This window comes from Oncorhynchus kisutch, linkage group LG27 (genome assembly GCF_002021735.2).
Source record: "Oncorhynchus kisutch isolate 150728-3 linkage group LG27, Okis_V2, whole genome shotgun sequence".
Classification (NCBI taxonomy): Eukaryota; Metazoa; Chordata; class Actinopteri; order Salmoniformes; family Salmonidae; genus Oncorhynchus; species Oncorhynchus kisutch.
In genome coordinates, this window is record NC_034200.2 from 8,427,380 (window position 1) to 8,444,433 (window position 17,054).

General features: G+C 42.1%; 1 protein-coding gene across 3 annotated transcripts in view; it reads left to right on the forward strand.

Moving 5' to 3' along the window:
* Window positions 1-637: 637 nt before the first annotated feature.
* Window positions 638-17,054, forward strand: part of LOC109872186 (transcription factor E2-alpha-like) — a 41,402-nt gene continuing 24,985 nt past the window's right edge. For all 3 annotated transcript variants that reach the window (XM_020463328.2, XM_020463326.2, XM_020463327.2), the window contains exons 1-4: window positions 638-1,178; window positions 4,965-5,057; window positions 5,955-6,027; window positions 13,644-13,717. In XM_020463328.2, coding sequence (XP_020318917.1) covers window positions 5,004-5,057; window positions 5,955-6,027; window positions 13,644-13,717 — 201 coding nt within the window. In that variant the 5' untranslated portion in view covers window positions 638-1,178; window positions 4,965-5,003. The remainder of the gene's footprint in view (window positions 1,179-4,964; window positions 5,058-5,954; window positions 6,028-13,643; window positions 13,718-17,054) is intronic.

The window sequence follows — 17,054 nt, forward strand, 5'->3', positions numbered from 1 at the left end:
GGAGCCATTTGTCCAATGCTGCCTTTGGAGTGACACACACACACACGCAGAAATCCTGACCCCTGATCTGCCCCCTCTAATTATTTTGTGTAAAATAAATGTTAATACTGGTAGGCTAGATTATTATTAACAGATACTGTCTATGTGCTTAAATCTGCAATACTCTTTTGTTGGAGGATAGGGTGGGCTGGTAGATCACATTAGGTCTAAATGGATTAGGTTACTAGTAACCTTCACGCATTATCTTAGTAGCCTATATTCACGTTTTGTTGTTGTTTTTACAGAATTTCTGACTGAATTGTATAGGCCCTGTGCAAATAGGATATATGTACGGTTTGTTGATGTACCTAATATGAGGATACATATTTTGCAATGGTTTTCAAGTTCAGCCTTTACCAATAACTGCATCGTGCACTGTTATTGCAGTTAAACACATTTTTAAAATGAAATGCTGTCCATAACACGGACCATAGCGGGTCCATGATGGGGTAACCTTGGAGGCAGGCCCAACGAACAATGTCGATATATATTTGGACTTTCTTACTGTCAATCAGATTCTCGTGGCATACCATTGGTTGTGCGTCTGCTGTATTATCGTTCCATCTCACACTGTTTCTGGTCTGCCACTATTCGGTTTTCCGCAGTCTCCCTCCGCAAATTGACGTAGTTCTCATGGTTTGCGATTTAAAAAAGATGTCATTTTAATGCATCGACAATAACACTGATGCTGTACAGCATTTTAGTTTATCTCCATATCGATGTGTTACTGGATGTTTATTGAAAACGGCAGTTTTTAGTTGTAGGGCGTTTGAAATCGGACACCACTGGTGTTTTTACGATCCTCGTAAGCCGCGGAGGGATACTCTTTTGGAACCGACAATTGTGGAGGCTGTTAACATGTCTACTCGGAGGATAAAATGGTTACAATTGTCGCAACTAAAATAATCGATTGAGATATCACAAGAGTGATGAAGCTATTTGGAAACGTTGTCTCATTTTCCTGACGTGGACTCTATAACGAACCAATAAGGGTTTGGGAGAACACGATATCGTCGTTCGCTCTTCATTTACAGTCCGGAGCACAGAGAGGGAATCTATCCCCAACTTTGTTTTTCTCTCTACAAGCGTTCTTTCCCCCCCCCTGTTGGATGCTACATAATTAAAGAGGTTACTGAAAGGTAAATACACCACATCACACACTGTATATTTGTGAACGATATTATGATATTGACCAGCATATGTTTGGCGGGGGCATTGTGTAACTTTAGCGAATAATAATAATAATGAGTTCTGTGAGTAGCACTCCCGGAGAAAACGGGGTCTTGAATTTTTGTCCGGCCTGGGCCATGGGAGCGAGCATGCAGCAGTTGGGCAGTAACACCAGCTACTTGCTGGCTTGTCGGAAAATAACGTTACTTCTTTGTTCACTTTGGACAACATTGTCAAGTTTTAAAAGTAAACTAACATGCCAGTTCGAACGGCTAAATCATTGTAGTGATGCTACTGGCATTTCTGTATCAATATTTTCTGGAATAACAAACTAAATGTTTTTTTTTAGACTGTTCGAAATTTGGTTAAATATTTAGAGGAAAACTTTGGTGTAGAGGAAAGTTGCGCCCAGAAAGGCACGCATGCATGCATGCCTCTATTTTCTGTGTCAAATAGGCAGTGTTTATATTTTACATTTATTTTATAATACACGTAAGATCTAATTTATCTTAATTCCCAGTTATGTGCTCCTCAACCTTTTCCACTCTGTTTATTTCGCATTTGGCAGTAAATTCCTTTCCCCCCCACCCTCTTCTGTCGCGTTGAACCCCGTGAACATGAACTTAAGCAATGTACATTCTTTACACGGTTCGACACATTTTATTATCGTTTTTCCATCATGCACATTTAATTTAATATGCAAGGAGAGCAAATTTTACTCCATTGTTCTAGCCGTTATCACAAACTTTATCGGGGCCTGACTCTCTTTGTGTTCTAGACTAACAGACTAGTGGAGAAGTCGTGTGTATTCGACAGCTAATTCACAACCGGTTTCTCACCCATCCCAAACGCACGGACTGAACAATAATTTATGGGCTGGCAATGGTAAAACCTGAACTTGGGGGATTCCTTCGAAATCCACAAAAACTATTTAGATTCGCCGTCCGGGAAGGCCTAAGTATTGGGGGGGGGGGGGGGGGGGGTTCGTCAGTGGGGCCCATTATGGATCTTCGAGTTTAGGGAGTTGGCAGATTTCCGCAGCAAATGGGACTTTCAGAGAACTGTCAGGCAACTGTTGAACGTCTGCTACAGCATGAATTTCTGTACCAACAAGCTCATACTACTTTTCAGTAGTAATGCATGTGTTAGTGTACTCCTTATACTAGTCATGTCCATCCAAAAACATCCTGACTATGTGATTCTAAGTAGGTTATAGTATACTTTTTTTGCAAGGCTTACATAACTATCATACAGCCTATTCATGATTACATTCCCCACAGTGACAAGTTTACCAAACTGAGTTTTGCATGAGGCCCCCTCTTATCTTTGCACTTTCTTGTGTGTTGGCTCTTGGCCATGGGGTGCTGCCTGCCTGGTAGTGTTTCAGATGCTGCCCTCAAGGGAAGACACACTCACCATCACCAACAAAACTGGTGCTCAGCACACATAGGCTACTCTTGTTCTTGATGTGTCTGAAATCCTTTCACACAACCAGAACCCAGTGCTTGCCGATGCCCTGAGCTGTTCATTAGCCTACTTAGATGATTGTGTTTGATATTGGAACACAGATTTTGTAGCCTAAACCTTACTCTGGCTGAAGTTTGAGGAAACACTTGATACCTGAGTTATGTTCATCTGGTACAAATGGGGAAATGTTGTGAAACAGAACAACTAGGTCCTTTATTTGATAAACTCACAGGGTTGCTGTGCTGGTAAAGTTCAGATATTTCATACCATATGTAATGGGCTTTGATGTGTAGGCTGGTATTGTTGTTGTTGACAACGACTCTTGAAGCAGGTTGGTTTCTTAGGTTGCAGAGGCAGCCAGGGCTGAGGAGAGAGGCGATTATTGGCTTTGTGGTAGACCAGAGGCCATACTCCAGATAGCTGACTGATGTGGGCTAGAATGGGGAAAGCCCCCCAGAGTTTGACACTAGATCTTTGATAAAGGCACTGAAAACCTCTAATACCCAATGATTAAAGCATCACCAGTAGTTCATCCCAGTGTGTACATTTGCTAGTAGTTTCCATACCTTAAGGGATTCCACACCACCTGTTTTGTAGATTGAGCTATGTAGCACAAATCTGCAGGCCACAATTCCAAATGAATGGGAAAGAGTTGCGTCATCTAACTCAATAACAGAGCAGGAAACTTGTAGCAGTGAAATAACTAGTAGGCTATATTTGTGCCATCCCTTTCCCTTATTGGCCTTTTGAAGTGTTTGTAAAGGGTGCTTTGTGTGTTTTGCCAACCCTAATGTTGGTCATTCTATACAGAAGGCAAGTGATATCATGCTGACTCGATGCTCGTGACATTTTCACCATGGTGGCCGACCGGGTGTCAAACCTGATTTATATTCCCAAGACTGTTAGCCCACTGAACTAAAGCCTATTCGTGGGAGCCCCTTGTTTGCTCAGCGAGCAAACTTCAGTCTTCAGGTCTCAGACAAGGTTGCTTATCACGTTGACCACCTACATGCTCTGCCAAATGTGAACTTATGTTCTACAAGGGGAATTGTAATGTGGAGTATCCACAGTAAAAAGTGGTTGCAACCAAGTTAATGGTTTGTGTAGAGAAATCTTGGTGTCTGAATAAGCAATTTGTTGGTGGATTTGAATCCTGATGCTGAAAATGTACCCTTGACACAGGAATCAATTTATTAAGATTTGACTTCACACTTTTGTCACTCAGAAGAGAATCAGTCTTTCAACGATTTGTACCTCTAGACCAGGAGTCTCCAACCTTTTCTAGCATGAGAGCTATGTTGAGAGCCCCGGCCCACACACAAATTCAGTTTTATATTCGTTTTTTTAGTTTTCCACTCAATGTCTATTGTTCTTAGAGAAACAATGGAACTGGATGTCCTGTGTCCATGCCAATTCTTAAATCATATCAGAAGACCATTTATTTTTAGTTTGGGAAGATTTGAGTGTACTTCCCCTTTAATTACATCTAGTGAGTGAGGAATGTGCCGGTCTAGCAATGGTGCTTTACTGCTGCTACTCATTTCATGGCAAAGTATGCAAATTAACAAATAATATATTCAGATTGATGTACTTACTCATGATATACTTCTGCCAGGTAAGTCTACTTTGCAGTTAACATTTAATTGAGAAGGTTTTGGGAAGGTATTTCTGTCAACCCACAAGACGGTTATCGCATCAATGGTCTACACACAGACAAATGCACACGCCACACAGACAGACGGGCATGGGTGGAATAATGGCGATGTCGTGTTGATTAGATATTAGCTGGAAGCTAACGGTGTCTGATACTTGGGAGGTTTTGTTTATGACAGTTTTTTTACCCTGCAACACGTGAAAATTGCATGTACTTTCAGAATTGTTTGGCGAGCTACTCGTAGGTGGGCTGCTGGTGGCTGGCGATCGACCTGCTGGAGACCCCTGCTCTAGACCATGTGTCACTCATTCCACTGAGGCAGAGTGTCTGCGGGTTTTCAAATCAAATTTTATTTGTCACATACAAATGGTTAGCAGATGTTAATGTGAGTGTAGCGAAATGCTTGGTTTTTCACTCCCCCCTTGTGTTTGCTTGATGAATTAAGGTCATTGATTAGTTAGGAACTCCCCTCACCCGGTTGTGTAGATCTTAATTGGATACAAATTGAAAGGGAAAAACCAGCAGACACTTGGCCATCCATGGAATGAGTTTGACAACCCAGCTCTAGACCTTGCCAGTTGGTCTGTTATCCCACTAAAGATCACCTCTCTCTCGCTCTCTCTCTTCCCCTCAGTTGCTGAGACTGCGAGGGCCAAAGGAACAGCAGCAGAGAATGGCTACAGTGGGAACAGACAAGGAGCTCAGCGACCTGCTGGATTTCAGCGCGGTAAGACATTTGCTGTCAATGGCCCTGCAATATTTTTGTTCCCAATACTAGAATATATTTGTCCAGAACAGCTCCTTCGGGTATATAATAGGTTGTTTGTAGTCAAATACACATAGTCTCTTATAATGGGATGAGCACGGGAAAAACGTAGACTGGTGAAATGTATTATTTTAGATACTAGTTCATGTACACAGAAACACTTCAACACACCTTTTGTCAAGACGAGTGTATAAATCCAAACCCATCAAGATAGACATGCCAAAGACCATTTGCTAAAATGTCTCTTTAATAAAAGTAAGTGTTTTTTTGTTGTATTGTTTGGTATAGAAGGTTGGTACATAAAGTGAATAGCACAGTATCAATCAGCCAGTGTTGTTATTGGGCTGTTTTTGTGAGTCACTCGCGTCAATGACTAACTCATTGGCATGTTTTTTTAGATTGCTTCACACTGTTGACAGCTGTGGGAGTCTGTTGTAACTGAGAACGACTAAATCCTTCTATCAGATAGATTAAATTAGCGCCTAGCACCAAACCATGTAACATCAGAGGTGTAATGTAACCGTTGCAATTGTACTTTGGTGTCTATTAAGAGCAGCTTTGGTTTCCTGTAGTCTAATGAAGATGACTAGTTTAGTGAAGTGGTTGCCACAGGCTCGCCATTTTTCTCAAGACATAGATGTCAAAAGGAGACTTCTGCTTGTTTTTTTAGAACTTTAGGGCCCATATCCACAGTGCTTCTCTAGCATCAGGTTGGACTTTTACATCATAATGAATAAGATTGTATGAACTGATTCGAGATTAGCGGTCCAACTCTGAGATGCTTTGTGGGTACAATCTTTGTGGATACACCCCAATTCTTGTTGAATGTTTTTGACTCAGTGTTTGTCTCTGTTTCAGATGTTTGCACCACCGGTGTCAAATGGGAAGAACAGGCCCACCACTCTCGCCAGCAGCCAGTTTGGAGGCTCCGGTAAGACCCGCCCTTGGTTTTTATACAAAAATAAATGCCCACTGAATGCTTACAGCTACCAAATAGATTTTTAATAAAGCCTAATTATGGTGCAATCATTTAAGTATTTCAGTTAACATGGTCTTCTTCAGGTCACCTTGGTGATAGTACAATAACATTTTGACCAACATGGTCTTCATATGTGACCATATGATCTAAAATGGTCAACATCCACCTTTTCCCTACATCTCATCTGAAGCTGTTTCATTAAGGGTGTTAATTGCTCTATAATGGTCCCCTATATATGTCTTTAAGGAACAGCATGACATCGATGGGCTGTTACAGCCCTTTCAACAACACTTTCTTATTTGTCTTCTGAGAACCCTCCCCACTGTCCATCCTCTCACTGCCCCGAAGGGAGTGTTGTCAGTGAGGTGAAATCACAGTAGCTGTATCAATACTCCAAATAGGCTGAAATGGCATACTGGCCTTCATTACCACTGATGGGTCGAAGGATTGGATATGATTCCACCGGTCTTCTCCTTGCAGATGTTTGTTAATAAAGTTCATAATGAAAAGGAAGCAGCCTCAGCCCCCCCCCCCCCCCCTCCAGGTGTCCCCGCCCTCACCTTCTCAGCTACTGCCTCACCATCACACTCTACAGAGGGTGTTAAAATGGGGGGGGGAGGAATGACCCTATTCACCGCCACATTCCCCATCTCTCACCCTGTGGGGAGCGGGGAACTATTTCCGTTATTCTTCGCTCCTCCTCACCCCCAACCAACCAACTACCATCCCTCAATAGATCCCATCTCCTCTTGTTGATAACCATCCAAGATCAACACAAGAACCATGGGGCGGCAGGGTAGGTTAGAGCGTTGGACTAGTAACTGAAAGGTTGCAAGTTCAAATCCCCGAGCTGACAAGGTACAAATCTGTCATTCGGCCCCTGAACTGGCAGTTAACCCACTGTTCCTAGTCCGTCATTGAAAATCAGAATTAGTTCTTAACTGACTTCCCTAGTTAAAGGTAAAATAAAAAATGCTCCACATGCAACTTGCATCCTCTCTCTCACTCGGCCTCAAGCCACTTTTCTTCAACCCTCTCCGCCAATAATTTTCCTTCACCGCCCTTCTCCAATCACCTTCTTTCACCCTCCCTACCGTTGATGTAGGTATTTTCAGGTTGTAACTGAAAAGAAACAGGATATTGAAGTAGCATAAATCAGATGAAAGGGATGGAGTAGGTGAAGCATGGAAACCGAGCTATGGTGTTTCTCTAAGCTTGAGGGCCACTTACATTTTCTTTTATAGCGACAAAGGTGCACACTTACAGAAAAAGGCCGTTACTGTTCTCAATCCAACGGCTGCTCCTGGTATTGTGTGGCAGCCCTCAGCACAGGTCTCCACAATGCTCATCAGAGGCCAAAACAAAGGGCCTAGGCCGCAGAGAGAAGTGGATAGGCAGGCAGCATATGTGGCCTAGTGTATGATTTCACCCAGGAAGCCCCCACCCATCCTCTCACAATGGGGAGGAAGAGGCTCTATAAGGGAAGGTTCCTAGTCTCGCTGCACTACCATCTCCTTGGTAGCATTGGTTAGTATCTGCTCTGCCTTGCCTTTTTTTCTAGATTTGATTTAGATGAGCTGTGGTTTATTAGAATTTTTTTGGTGCTCGTCCCTGTAGAGTGGAAAAGGTTTGACGTGTGCTGTCATGGATTAGGACGAGTTTAGCCTGGCCCAAGATATTGATCTATGGTCAATTTTTGCGGGAAGGGTAATAATGCTTTTATCACAGATCTGTGTCTTTGGGAGATCTTTACCCGTAGGAACGGTCATTGTCGTGCATCCCTAGTTCTCTCTGACTTTGGGTGTCTATGTGCAAAACCCTTGAGGTGTAAACTAACTTCCAACCAAGTTTCATTTACTGGCAACCAGAAACTGAGATTCTGAACTGGTATTTTTAAACTCTGGCTTGGGTTGAAATGCAAAAGAGGAACGTATGCATTTTGCATGAACTTTTTGTACTTTAGGAACTTTCCTTCATGTGAATGGAAATTTGAAGACAAACCCAAATCTAACTGCCTGTAGCTCAGGCACAGAACCAAGGATATGCATATTCTTGGTACCATTTGAAAGGAAACACTCTGAAGTTTGTGTAAATGTTAATTGAATGTAGGAGAATATAACACACTAGATCTGGTTTAGATAATACAATGAAAAAAAACATACTTTTTTTTATTGTTGTATCATCTTTAAAATGAACAAGATAAAACAAACATTCAGATAGGATGATGGGGCCAATTTCAGTGGAAAATATAAGTGGGCAACAGTACTTGTGCAAAGTTTCAGAATGATAACTTCCAAAATGAGTGTGCTTACATGACAATCATCATTTTACATTTATCAAGTCACCCAGGTGTCCCACACAAGTAGCCAAAATGTACCCAAGTGGCCAAATTGGTGAAGTTATACATTTTGAATGGAATAACTATATACAAAATACCAAAATGGTATTCTCCCCCCCCCCCCCCAAAAAAAATAAAAATAAAATGTTTTGAGAAAAAACATGGGGGGGAAAATGTATACATTTACAAAATAACACTTTCAATATTTGGAAGACCCTCCGTCCTCTACACAATATTATGCTGCTGATGCCAGGTGCCATAGCACATCCATGTGCTACTCGTGGCAGGAGCTGGATGAACCAGCTTCAGTGGGGGATGGACACCTTGGCACTGGGGGCTCCCATTCGGAGTCAGTGTCACTGTGAAAGAAAATGTTCAGTCAGAATAGTTTCACATATGAGCCCTGTATCAACAGGTATAATAAACAGCTAGATATATAGATATGAGTACAGGGAACATAGGGTTGACTATATTATTATAGATAGATCTACTGTCTTTATTATATTACAACAGACCAGCTGTATGTCTCCGTTTCACTTTGGCCATTGTTGTGGCCTGCCTTCCCCTCAACAGCCTCAAATAAGGCTATTTGATTTCACAAATAATATTTTATATTAATTTCAAACAACGGCATGAGAAGAATTTGCCAGTCCAAAACGATGTCCTCTCCGTTCAAAAAATATTCCTCCATTTGGGAATCGCTACATGAATCGTCCCCGCTCAATTTCTTCTAAAATTGTGTGTACATCTGTATATCTAGACTTAGATTTAGCTTTTCCTGGCTTAGTCGCCATACTGATTGATATATATATATATATATATATATATATATATATATATATATATATATATATATATATATATATATATATATATATATATATATATATATATATATATATATATATATATATATATATATATATATATATATATATATAAATAAATAAATAAATAGCTATATATATATATAAATAAATAGCTGAATATGCGCTTTACCAAAACAATCTTGTGCGCAACATGCGTGGCTCCTTCCGGTATGACTCTTCAATGGCGAATGAACCTCTTTACGCCGGAGTTTACTACATGGGTTGGTCTTCCAACACATAACCATTACATATCGCCGTTTACCTCCGCTCATTGGCTATCTAACCAGCTAGATTTCAAGATGATCAGTGGTCATTGGGTTAAAATACAGTCAATCAACGAAACAGCAGGCAAATCATTGCACAATGATGTCATTACTTGTTGTCTTCAAATCGGTTTCTTTCAGTCAATGCGTCCTGCGAAATGACCCATCAGGTTTGGTTGTGTTACAAACAAACCAGTTGATTGCAATGAAACCAAACATGACTGGAAAAGTCACGTTTTGTGTGTATTTACCTCGAATGTGTCGTCGTCAAATGGAATGAGACGGAATTCACGACACAAGCGGTTCACAAAATGTTTCGTGTTAGGCTATAAAAATGGATTTTATCAAACAAAAGACCATTCATTGTGTAACAATGAGCATTGGGATTGCAAACAGAGGAAGATCGTCAAAGGTAAACGATTTATTTTATAGCAGTTTGTGATTTTGTTACACCTGTGCTGGTTGAAATAGTTGTTTTTACGGGGCTCTATCCTCAGATAATCGTTTAACGGATGTGAAACGGCTAGCTTAGTTAGCGGTGTGCGCTAAATAGCGTTTCAATCGGTGATGTCACTTGCTCTGAGACCTTGAAGTAGTGGTTCCCCTTGCTCCGCGGCTTTTGTGGAGCGATGGGTAACGATGCTTCGAGGGTGACTGTTGATGTGTGCAGAGTCCCTGGTTCGCGCCCGGGTATGGGCGAGGGAACGGTTTAAAATTATACTGTTACAATCTCATCGTATTCTTTCGCATTAAATCCTTTTTTAAATCTGACAACGCAGTTGGATTAGCAAGATTCTAGGCTTTCGAAACATGTGAGACACTTGTATTTTCATGAATGTGTAATGACTTTATGTAGCGATCACCGTATGTTGTCGAATTTCATCCCGCTACCGGGTTCCGTGCGCAGGGAGGTTAACAATTTCAGACACATCCTATGACTTCAGACACAGACACAAGATACTGTTGCGTATCCATTGTAGACATTCCCTAAATCATAATCACTCCTTAATACTTATTAGGCATCATGTATTATGTCTGGTTGACTCACATTTCTGTCATACAGGGCTGGGATGAAAGGAAGGAAGGAAGGAACTGTAGACACCAGACAGTACACCAATCAGTGCCCGGGGCATTATCCTATAAAAGCAAAGTGTTTGTGCCTGCATGTTCCCTGTGTATTGGTCCTGTAGCCTCATAGCTTGTGTGACTCAGGCTGACTGGCCATTTCCAGTATATCTTCCTGATGTAATTATAGGCCAACCTCGCTTGAAGGGGTGGTGAGACCCGGGTTTAAAGGGGACTTGAATGTGTCTGGCCTGACTCAACCCTCTCGCTCTCTGAGCTAACATGCTGAGACGTTCTCTCACTCACTCTTAACTCACTCGGTCACAGAAGTACCCTGGGGGAGGGGGGCAAACCCTATAAAAGAGGTTAAGGTGTGGAGTTCCTGCCTCATGTTTTTAGGGTTGTTGTCATCAGCAATGGCTTGGTAATGTAGTAGACCAACTATTTTCAAGATTCTTGGTTAAATTAATCCGTATAATTAGAATGTGGAGTTTAGTACTGGGGTCCTCTCTTCTACCAGGGTTCTGTGGACAAGAACTCTGGTTTTCTCTGATGTTCTATTTGTCATATATCAGGCTGTCATGGTAACGACTTGCAGGAGGAAGCCATTTGAAGTTTTGAGGAAAACAAACGAGTCTACTTAGACGAGTCTCACTTATTCTCTCCTTTATACTAATCAGCAGATCTGTTAATTAGTAGGAAAATGTGGTCCTAATGAATATGCATGAAAGTAATTTTAATGATGTTTTACTTCAGAGTTGCTCACTTGCCCTCTCCCTCACTCAATGTGAGTAATTTGTGTGGTGTCTTTTTGTCTCTTTTTTTTTTTGTCGCCGGTTGAAACGCAGCTCCCCGTCCATACATTTCAATGCAGTCCAAATCCCTGGACCTGCCATTTTAAAATACCTTGCAATAAGAGTTGTGATACTACTTACCCCAGAAGGTCTAGGAGAGTGCTTCCTTCCATGCATTCCAGACACACTCTTCTCCATTCTCTCCGTACTTCCTGTAGACCCTTCCTCTCCTCAGGAGAACACATGAATAGCCTGAGGTGTGAGGCCCTAGCTACCTGCAGAGCTCCCTATTATCCCCGTGCCTTTGTGGATCTCCATGGGTGTCAGTTCAGGTCTATATCCCCCTGCCTTCCATCTGTCAGTCTTCCTAAAGAGCAGTAAGAGATACCCACCATGTTCATTTCCTACCCCAGCGGCTATGCTAAGTCTTCCACATTCTTCAGATGACCAATTTTTAGCCGCCTATTCACTGTGTTGACATGGGGGGGAGCGAGTGGCTTATAAAGGTCCGGCCTGAATCAGTAGCAGGATGCCAGATTAAGATGTCCTGATAATGTTTGTTGGCAGCCCTCGACAGAGTTATGGAGATTTTTAATGGTCCATTGCAGCCGTTTTTATCGCTATCAAATCATTTCTGGTTAATAATTAAGTACCTTAATGTGATTGTTACTTTTTGACCATTTTAATTGAAAATAAACTGGGATTCTTAGAAAAGGGCAATTTCTCAAGCAAGAATTTTGATAGACCACTGCCAGACAGTCCTGAGTGGGGAGGGGAAAACTGGGCAGAGGGGTTTGGAAATCTTTATTTATTTTTTAAAGAGATTTTTTTATTGGTCTATTAACCAAGTCACTGCATGGTAAGGCCAAAACTACATCCCACCAAAAGACTGACATTTCAGCCATTCTTTTCAAACATCTCTTAAACTAAAAGGGCATTCTCATTTTCACAGTATCATTCCAACCTCATTTATCGGTCCACAATATTCGGCACATTTCATCATTTGTGGGCGCTGTCTCATTAATCGTTGCCTCTGCGATCCACCTAAGAAATGTCTAGGGGAAACACTGGTGTCCTTTCAGCAGAGGAAAGGACTGGTCCTTATCCCTCTGTGTACATGTCCTCTCTGAGTCTGTTCTACTGCTGAACATGGAGAGTGACAGTCAGGTTGAGGCAACAAACCCCTCGTCTCCTTCATCTGCGATTCTGCTGCCATCTCTCCTATAGATCAGTTGTCACGGTTATATAGCAGCTCTTTCCTCTCTGGACCCATCATTCTCCTTGATGGCTGATCCAGTCGTGCTTCCAGCCTGCTCCCCTCCGCCCCTTTCCATTTTTTTCTTTATTAGACAACAAAACAAAAATATGAATATTCATAGAGCGAAGCCTCATTAATATGCACAATTATGCAAATCAGCACACAATTAAGCCTCAGCTTCTCCCCAGAGACGCTGGGTAGCGGTAAGAGGAAACTGAGGGGGAGGAGAGGAGGGGGGCAGGAATTTTTGCTTCGGCAATCTTAAAATCGCTCTCCCTACTTCCCCTTCAATGCAAATCCTTTGACCAGGGACAACATGCATGACGTGTGTCCCTTCTGTCATTTGTGTACTCCTTAGTCCGCTGTCATGCAAAGGGAGGTGTGAAGGGATGGGGATACGAACAACTACTGCGTTGCCATGGACAGAAGTGGGGAGAGTGGGAGAATGACAAATGTTGAGGATGATTGTAGGAGGCTCATACTGGGTGTTAATTATTCAAACTTCCTACAGCTCATAGCTACACTAAGTGACAGTGTGGTGGCAGAGCTGTCACGGGGAGCTGAAGTAGCAGCGTTCAGCCAAAGGTTATTTAGAACACTTCTAGCCAGTGAGGAAGCAGCAGTGCTTCCTAACTGGGTCACCCTCCATTGCATATTGGCTTCTAGCCTATATCGCCTATCTCCCTAGGTACTGGTGTAGATCTTAAAGGACAAGATGGGTATTGGCATTATTTTAATGGATCCCCCTTGCCCTCTGATTGGCTAGGTGACCAAAATGGAAATAATTCCACATCTCCAACTTCTCAAACCTACAAATGCTCTGGGAGGGTACTAGGAACTAGGGGTTTATTTGGAGTTGGATGAAAGACTACCAGTCTACTACTAGTTTTGGTCCCTTTCCCTCTCTCTTATCTCCTTTCCCTTTCCAGTCCTACATGGTTCTGAGTGAGCAGGTCTAACCCTGTGCGTTCCATCTTCTAGGTATAGATGAGCGGAGCGGTCCTGGCCCCTGGGTATCAGGAGAACAGAACAGCTCTTCCTTCAACCAGGGACGGGTAAAGGAACACTGCACACTTCATACTGTACACTACAGTGACTACACACTGATCAGCATGGACATGTTTTTCTTACACAGGGGATATTACTAATAGTATATGACTAGCAGGGCTCAAAATTTAAAAAATCATTGATATCACTGGCGCTTTTAACAAAGTTAGGAACACCACATAAAATTTGAAGAGCACAGAAAATAATGTACATGACAAAAAGTATGTGGACACCAGCTTGTCGAACATCTCATTCCAAAATCATGAGCATTAATATGGAGTTTGTCCCCCCTTTGCTGCTATAACAGCCACTCTTCTGGGAAGGTTTTCCACTAGATGTTGGAACATTGCGGTGGGAACTTGCTTCCATTCAGCCACAGGAGCATTAGTGAGGTCAGGCCCCGATGTTGGTCGATCAGTTAGCGTTCCAATTCATCCCAAAGGTGGGGTTGAGGTCTGGGCTCTGTGCAGAACAGTCAAGCCCATCCAAACCAATCTCGACAAACCATTTCTGTATGGACCTCGCTTTGTGCACGGGGGTATTGTCATGCTGAAGCAGGAAAGGGCCTTCCCAAAACTGTTGCCACAAAGTTGGAATCACAATTGTCTAGAATATCATTGTATGCTGTAGTGTTAAGATTTCCCTTCACTGGAACAAAGGGACCTAGCCCAAAACTTTGTAAAAACAGCCCCAGACCATTGTTCCTCCTCCACCAAACTTTACATTTGGCACTATCCATTACTCCAGGTTGCGTTTTTCTGGGATCCTCCAAACCCTGATTCGTCCTTCGGACTGCCAGATGGCGTGATATATCACTCCAGGGAACACGTTTCCGCTGCTTCAGAGTCCAATGGCGGCGAGCTTTACACTACTCCAGCCGAGGCTTGTCATTGCGCATGGTGACAGTGTGTAGTCTTGTGTGGCTGCTCGGCCATGAAAAAAAAGCTTCCATCATACAGTTCTTGTGCTGATGTTTCTTCCAGAGGCCGTTTGGAACTTCGTAGTGAGTGTTTGCAATCGAGGACAGACCTTTTTTATTAATTTTAGCAATCTGCGGTCCTGTTCCATGAGCTTGTGTGGCCTACCCCTTCCCGGCTGAGCCGTTGTTGTTCCTAGATGTTTCAACTTCATAATAACAGTACTTTAAGTTGATCGGGGCAGCTCTAGCAGGCAAGAAATTTGACAAACTGACTTGTTGGAAAGGTGGCATCCTATGACTGTGCCACCATTGAAATTCACGAAGCTCTTCAGTAAGGCCATTCTACTGACAATGTTTGTCTATGGACATTGCATTGCTGTGTGCTCAATTTTCTACACCTGTCATTAACGGGTGTAGTTTAAATAGCCGAATCCACTAATTTGAAGGGGTGTCCAAACCCTTCATATAGACAAAAGTATAAGTCGGAAGTTTACATGCACCTTTAGCCAAATACATTTAAACTCAGTTTTTCACAATTCCTGGCATTTTAATCCTAGTAAAAAAATCCCCTGTCTCAGGTCAGTTAGGATCACCACTTTATTTTAAGAATGTGAAATGGCAGAATAATAGTAGATAATTATTTGTTTCAGCTTTTATTTCTTTCATCACATTCCCGGTTGGTCAGAAGTTTACATACACTCAATTAATATTTGGTAGCATTGCCTTTAAATTGGGTCAAACATTTCGGGTAGCCTTCAACCAGCTTCCCACAATAAATTGGGTGAATTTTGTCCCATTCCTCCTGACAGAGCTGGTGTAACGGAGTCAGGTTTGTAGGCCTCCTTGCTCACACACTCTTTTTCAGTTCTGCCTACACATTTTCTATAGGATTGAGGTCAGGGCTTTGATGGCCACTCCAATACCTTGACTTTGTTGTCCTTAAGCCATTTTGCCATAATTTTGGAAGTATGCTTGGGGTCATTGTCCATTTGGAAGACCCATTTGCAACCAAGCATTATCTTCCTGACTGATGTCTTGAGATGTTGCTTCAATATATTCACCAAATTTTCCTCCCCCATGGTGCCATCTATTTTGTATAGTGCACCAGTCCCTCCTGCAGCAAAGCACCCTCAACATGATGCTGCCACCCTCGTGCTTCATGGTTGGGATGGTGTTCTTCGGTTTGCAAGCCTCTCCCTTTTTCCTCCAAACATAACGATGGTCATTATGGCCAAACAGTTCTATTTTTTGTTTCATCAGACCAGAAAAAGTACGAACTTTGTCCCCCCTAGTTTGGCCTTTTTATGGTGGTTTTGGGGCAGTGGCTTCTTCCTTGCTGAGCGGCCTTTCAGGTTATGTCAATATATGACTTGTTTTACTGTGGATATAGATACTTTTGTACCTGTTTTCTCCAGCATCTTCACAAGATCCTTTGCTGCTGTTCTGGGATTGATTTTGCACTTTTCGCACCAAAGTTTGTTCATCTCTTAGGAGACTGAACGCATATCCTTCCTGAGCGGTATGACTGCTGCGTGGTCCCGTGGTGTTTATACTTGCGTACTATTGTACCTTCAGGCGTTTGGAAATTTCTCCCAAGGATGAACCAGACTTGTAGAAGTCAGATTTTTTTTTTCTGGGGGTCTTGGCTGATTTCTTTAGATTTTGCCATGATATCAAGCAAAGGGGCACTGAGTTCGAAGGTAGGTCTTGATATACATCCACGGGTACACCTCCTATTCACTCTTATGTCAGTTGGCCTATTAGAAGCTTCTAAAGCCGTGACATCATTTTCTGGATTTTTTCTCCAAGCTGTTTAAATGCCCAGTCAACTTAGTGTATGTAAACAGTGGAATTGTGATACAGTGAAATAATTTGTCAACAGTTGTTGGAAAAATTACTTGTTTCCTGGAAAAAGTAGATGTCCTAACCGACTTGCCAAAACTTTAGTTTGTTAACAAGAAATATGTGGAGTGGTTGAGAAACAAATTTGAATGACCCCAACCTAAGTGTGTGTCAACTTCCGACTTCAACTGTGAATATAGCTTACATTGGGTCTATATGAATCCTACTGACTTTTGAAGAACAGCTCCTAAGAAGATATCACTGTTCCTTTTTTTCTGTGGCACCAAATGTTTGCGTATACTGGTAAAGTTACCACGTTGTTAGGACTGCACGATAGGAGCAAAAAGTATTGTGATTTTACTTGCTCTATAGATCAAAACACGGGTGAAACATTGGAATCAAAGAGTGATTATTCAACGGTTGGTGGTGGTCATGAAAACAACTTAAAAAGACTGGTATGAGTTATGACCGGGTATTAACCAAAGTGTTGGTCAGTGTTTCCCAAGGGGCCCGTAATCACATTGGAATATGTTTTTTTTTTAATGCTATTTTTTAATGCTTTGCAAAAGTGTTTACCCCCTTGG